The following is a 5984-nucleotide window of genomic DNA, read 5'->3' on the forward strand; positions in this document are numbered from 1 at the left end:
ACTCTTTGCGACCCCATAGACTGTAGCCCGCCAGGCTCCTCTGTCCATGGGATTCTCCAGGCAAGAACACTGGAGTGGGTTGCCATGCCCTTCTCCAGGGGATCTTCCCGACCCAGGGAACGAACCCTGGTCTTCTGCCTTGCAAGCAGATTCTTTACAGGCTGATCTACCATCCCTGTAGGGCCCAAATTCCAGAAAAAGTCCCAGGCTCAGGTTTGTTCAGGCTCACTTCTGGGTTTGAGACGAGAACATGGCTTAAAGATAGGACCAAAGACAAGGCCCAAGAGGCCCCATCCCCCGCCCCGCAGGAGAGGCGGGCTCCTCGCGATCCTGCCCCGGGGGGTCAGTCCCTCCTGGGCGCCCAGGGCACACTGCCCAGCTGAGTGGGCGGCAGTGCAGGGCGCGGTGGTCTTCACCGGCGTGAGAAGGGACACACAGAACTACAGAGAGAGAAACCCGAGAGGAGACGGTTTACTGCTCACGGTGGCCACGGGCTCATCTGGGAAGCAAGGAAAGGAAACAACATAAACGGATACAACCTTCAGGCCCCCCGCTCCATCTCTTCAGGGCCACCATGCGGAGGTGAGGGGGAAGGACGGATGGGGCCGGGCCCCTTCCTTCTCAAATCAGCGTCTGGCAAAACGAGCCCCGAGTCCAGGCTCTCCTCAGTTTCGAGCCCCGTCTCCTCGGGGGCGCACCAGCCGTCTCCGGCAGGACGGCCTCTCGGTTCTTCGGCTCCACGACTAGGGGCCATGGCTACTCTCGTTTTCTTCCTCGGGGGCCGGGGGCCGCTCCCCTGCGGCGGCCGGTGGTTCCTCCCGGGCCTGGCCGAGCGGGGCGCGTCCCGCTGCAGGCGGGGTGCTCTCGGGCACCTGGGCGAGGCCCGGGGAAGGCGGCCTACTGGAAGCCTGCGCGTAGGGGGCGGCGAACAGGTCCAGGAAGCAGCCGTCGGCTCCCGGGGGGCCCCCCAGAGCGGGCGGACAGAAGGCGCCGGGGAACGGCAAGTCTGGCAGGCAGGCGTCGGCCCAGGGTACCGGACCTGTGGGGCAGAGCACAGCGCGCGGCATGAAGGGCCCTCCCTGCCGCACAGAGACCCGGGCCAGGACCCAGGGGGGTCTCCCCTCGGGCCAGGCACACTCCCCGCCTCCACGTCCCCAGGGCCTGGGGTGGGGCCACGGGCGGGAGGAGCCCCGGAACCAGAGGCTTTCTCCCCGCTTCTTCTTTTGAGTCTCCTCGGGCGGTGACTCCAGGATACCCAGAGGCCAGGTGGCCCCTCGGGGACACTCCCATCAGCTGCCATCTACTCTGCACCGAGTGTTTCACGCCCCTCATTCCTAGTCCTCACCAAGCCCTCAAAGAGACGGGAATGGTATTCCCACTTCAGAATCCAGGAAGCTCAGGAGAACTAGTGATGGCTGAGCTGGACTCCATGCTTGGCTTTGCCTCCCTCCAAAGCTCTCTCTCTCAGAGAAGGAAATAGCAACCCACTCTGGTACTCCTGCCTGGAGAATCCCATGGATGGAGGAGCCTGGTAGGCTACACTCCATGGGCTCGCAAAGAGTCGGACACGACTAAGCGACTAACACATATACAAAGCTCTCTCTTACTCTGCTCTGAAACCTCCAGGAAACAAAGAGCTTCACCAAGAGCCCTTCTTGGGGCTCTCTCCCCGTCACCCTCCTCAAACACTGGGGGGCTTCTCTTCCAGCCCCGACTCACCCATGTTCCCGGCCGGCGGCTGCAGCAGGACGGGCCCCGACGGAGGGCCTGGGCAATAGCCCTGGGATGAGCCCCCACCGGGGCCACAGGACAAGGCGAAAAGAGGGTCTTCGGGCAGCGGTGGAGTCAGTGAGCTGGGCAAGGGAAAGGGGTGCAGGTATGGAAACTGGGGCTGGGGGTGTTGGAAGAACTGGGTCTGTGGGGTCTGGGAGAAGGGGCACAGCCCTGGCTGGCTGCTGGGCTGGTACTCCTGGGGCTCCAGGTCCTCTAAGTATGAGCAGGCAGGGGGTGGAGTGATGCTGTGGGGACAGAGGAGAACTTCCTGAGGCTCCGACGGTTTCATTCGGAGCCCTTCCCCCCAACCTGCCTCTCCACGAACCCTAGGCCTGATGCCTCCTCCTCTTCCTGCTCCAGCTCTCTCACCCTCCCTCCTCTATGGCTGTGATGTCCTGATCCTTCCCCTCCCCACCCCCTCACCCTTAACTCTCACTACGTCTGCTAACTCCTTGCTTCTCTTGGGGCTTCCCTGGTGGCTCAGATGGTAAAGAATCTGCCTGCAATGCAGGAGACCCGGGTTCGATCCCTGGGTCAGGAAGATCCCCTGAAGGATGGAATGGCTACCCACTCCAGTATTCCTGTCTGGTGGGACACCCCATCTGGCAGGGAACCCCATCTCTCAGTCACCCTCTCCCCTCCCAAGCTCCATCCATCTTTTCTCCTTCTGTGCCTCCCCCAGGAAGCTCAGTATGGCCCCCCGTGAAGTGGCAGACAGGTACCTTGCTCCCCACAACCCACAAGGGCCATCCTTGTGGCTGCTGTCGCTGCCTAGGGTATCCAGCAGCGGCAGCATCAGCTGGGGGGCGTGGACAGGGCCGAGGGGAAAGGGAAGGTTGGCTCTTCGGACAGGTGGGGGGCTGAAGAGTGGTGGGGTCACAGGCCGTCTCTGGGGGCCCTCATGCTGCAGGTTTGAGCCCAGCGTCTGGTCAGATGTCAGCAGCATGGACGGCTCTGGAAACAGAAGTCCACGGGAGGTTGTGAAAGTATGAAAATGGGGAGGGGGCACAACCTTGGCAGCGCTGGAGGGGGTCAGAGTGCAAGAGGCCTGGGCCCCCCTGAAGAGGCCCCACTGAACAAAAACCTTGGAGAGCTCTGGCCGCTCCCAGGTCTTCCAAGAACGAGCCCTTTGACTTTGCCGTCTTCCCCAGACAACCCTCAGAAGGGGGTCGGCTCACCTGGAAGGGAATCCTGAGGGAGGGTCCCAGGCTCCAGGTTCGCGGACTCGGTAGGTGGCAGCTCGGCCACAGAGCTAGAGGCAGACGGATCAGAGGCTGCAGGTCAAGGGGTTCCTGGACTCTGACCGGGGCTTCCAGGTAGGGAAAGGCACCCACACATCCAAGGTCTGTCTCCCTACGAGGCACTGGCAACTCCCAACCCCACCTGGTCCAAATCCTCTAAATATCAGCTGACAACTCTGGCTCAGATGGTAAAGAAGCCACCTGAGATGTGGGAGACCCGGGTTCGATCCCTGGGTCGGGAAGAGCCCCTGAGAAGGGAATGGCCTCCGGCTCCAGTATTCTTTCCTGGGACATCCCACGGACAGAGGAGCCTGGCGGGTTACCTGGCGGGTTACAGTCCATGGGGTTGCAGAGAGGTGAATGGCTAAGCGACTCACACACACGCACCCCATCATATGCCCAGCCTTCCGACATCTTCCCCCTTCTAACCCCAGGATCCCGGCTTAGACCCCACCTCCTGCCCATGGGGAGGGGCCAGGAAGAGGAGAAAGTCTTACCTGCACTGGTTGCTGGCGGGGGCAGGGGCGGGACCGGCAGGTATATCCTTACTCTCCTTCCCATTCATTTTTCGCCACTTGGCCCGGCGGTTCTGGAACCACACCTGTAGGGGGAAAGACACCTGAAGAGCTTGAGGAGCAGGGCAGAGCCTGAGGCTCGGGCCCGCTGGCCCATGATGGCTGTGACTGAAGAGGTCCCCCCACCACTCAGACTGGTATGAAGCGTTCATCTAGGTGGGGTCTGAGTCACCTCCCTGCATCATCTAAGGCCACAGCCGGGTGGAAACAGGCAAGAACACAGCCCTGGCTGAGGCCTCGCTCCAGCCCCTGTTGGGGAGATGCTGAGTACTTGCTAAGCTCCCCCAGAGTCCTGGCACGTGGGCTCCCCTCCACCCCCAGACCAGGGGAGTCAGCACCCTTTACCATGATGCGCTGGGGAGTGACCCCCACCGTCTGGGCGATCTCCCGGCGCTTATCGCTGTCTGGATAGTGGTCGTCTTGGAAGAGCCTTTCTAGCTCCTCCAGCTGGTCTGGAAGAAGAAATCACTGGCTTTGAGGATGAACACCAGTGATGGGGAAGCAGAGGAGAAACACACGCCTTCCAGGAGGGACCACTGTCCCCAACCCAAGGGCTTCCCACAGCCTGGTGGCTAAGCTCCCCCCGTGGGCTGGGGCCTCCTCTGGCTCGGGCTTTGTGGCAGGGAGCTTGTGGTGGTTACTTTCCTGTTTCTTCCATGTTCCCATAAGAAAACGCAACCTTTCCCTCTGAGGGTCAGAAGTCATGGCCCTGCAGAGGTCAAGAGAAGTTCCAGCCAAGGTGACGCATAAGCTAACTGCTCTCCCGTCTCCTGGGGCCACGTTCTCTGTCGGGTCCACCTTCGCCCAGGGCCCCTCTGGTCTCCCTTCACCTCAGGACTCACCCGAGCGGTACAGGGTGCGGGTCTTCTTCCGGACCTGGCAGGTCACTTCCGGGGACCTCTTTCCCTGCTCCATGTTTTGGTTGTTCTGGGCCAGTGTGTTGAGGAGGTTGGCCATGTGGCAGGACCCCCGGCCTAACCCACAAGGCACGGGGTTGTACGCGGCCCGAGCTGGGTTAGTTCTGCTGGGAGATGCCTTCGAGGCCGGACCCACAGTACTAGGTTTCTGCTCGCCGGCGGCTGGAGAGTAGGGCCTCTTCCCCGGCCTCCCCTCTGTCCCCGGGAAGGGAGGCCCTTGCCCCTGAGGCTGGGGTCTAGGCGAGGCCAGGGTTCTGGCTTCGCGGAGAGCCCCTGGGCCGGGGCGCTGGCAGGCTCTCCCAGCCCCAGCCCCTTCCCCAGGGGCCTCTGACGGCCGCTTCTCCCCGGAGATGCTGCAGGAAAGGGGCACGTCCTTGCCTGGGGCGTCCTGAGTGTGGGGGCCTGACCTCTGCAGGGCTTCCTCCTCCTCCAGCCTGGCAGCGGGGGACTTGCCTGCACCCTCTGGGCCTGCGGAGAGCCAGCACCCCGACTTCAGCCCAGGAGAAAGAAGAGCCTGGCCCAGGAGGACGTGCTGCTTCCTGGTCTGCAACTGGTGTCCTGTTTGACCTTAAGCTTTCGCTTCTCTACTTAGCAAACGCGGTAACAGTTCCCGGTGTACCTTCCTAACTCGGCTACTGTGAGGATCAAATGAGGGAATCCTTCTTGCCCGGAGAATTCCATGGACAGAGAAGCCTGGCAGGCTACAGTCCAGGGGGTCACAAAGAGTCAGACACAGCTGAGCTGCTAACACATACGCACACACCTAGCTTGGAAAAGAGAAAGCACACAGATGCAACCATGAGGGTTCTGAGCTCGTGAACCTAGATGGTGGCGGAGCGATCCTAATTTGGGGGGAACTTACTCCCCAGGAGTTCCCAGGTTTCTCCCAGACACCTGGATTGTGAGTTTGAGATGGAGACTCTGCAGCTGATCAAACTGGATCCCAGTCCTGCTCTGGACAGTGTCAGGGCTCAGAGCAGGCACACGGCAGGACTGAGTGGTGTCCGGGGGCCCGGACAAGGGCATCAGGGGGGAGCCAACAGGAATGTCTACCCTCATCTCCCACAGAACTGGCTCTCTCCTCACCGGCCCTCCTCACCCCTATACACACCCTCATCTCCTCCCTGCAAAGCAGGACCTCAGCCAAGGGCCTGGGGCCCAGGTCAGCCCCCCTTTTACAGGTCTGGGTGACCTGACGGGCACTGAACGTTCCCATCACTCAGCCTCCAGCTTGTCTGTCCTTTTCTGAGCTATGACGGATTCATCAGGAGTTTACCAGGTCCTGGGCATGGTGCTAAGCACCTTTCAGAGATCAGTCTGGTCTGCATTTAATCCCTGTGAGGAAGGCATAGGCATCTCTCCCTTTAACAGATGAAGAAATGCGGATGGCAGAGTTGAGTGACTTGCCCAAACTCACAGCGCAGGGCTCTTGTTCACTAGATGGAGCCCACCCGAGGGTCACCAACCTGCCCCTCATT

General features: G+C 61.3%; 1 protein-coding gene across 1 annotated transcript; it reads right to left on the reverse strand.

Annotated features, from left to right (window-relative positions):
• Nucleotides 1-743: 743 nt before the first annotated feature.
• Nucleotides 744-5722, reverse strand: NOBOX (NOBOX oogenesis homeobox). The gene is made up of 8 exons (XM_065938524.1): nt 5593-5722; nt 4432-4974; nt 3935-4041; nt 3512-3615; nt 2952-3025; nt 2496-2727; nt 1720-2018; nt 744-1039 (listed from the first exon to the last, which is right to left on the reverse strand). The coding sequence occupies exons 1-8, from the start codon at nt 5720-5722 to the stop codon at nt 744-746; spliced, it is 1785 nt and encodes a 594-aa protein (XP_065794596.1).
• Nucleotides 5723-5984: the final 262 nt, after the last annotated feature.

This window comes from Muntiacus reevesi, chromosome 6 (assembly GCF_963930625.1).
Source record: "Muntiacus reevesi chromosome 6, mMunRee1.1, whole genome shotgun sequence".
Lineage (NCBI taxonomy): Eukaryota > Metazoa > Chordata > Mammalia > Artiodactyla > Cervidae > Muntiacus > Muntiacus reevesi.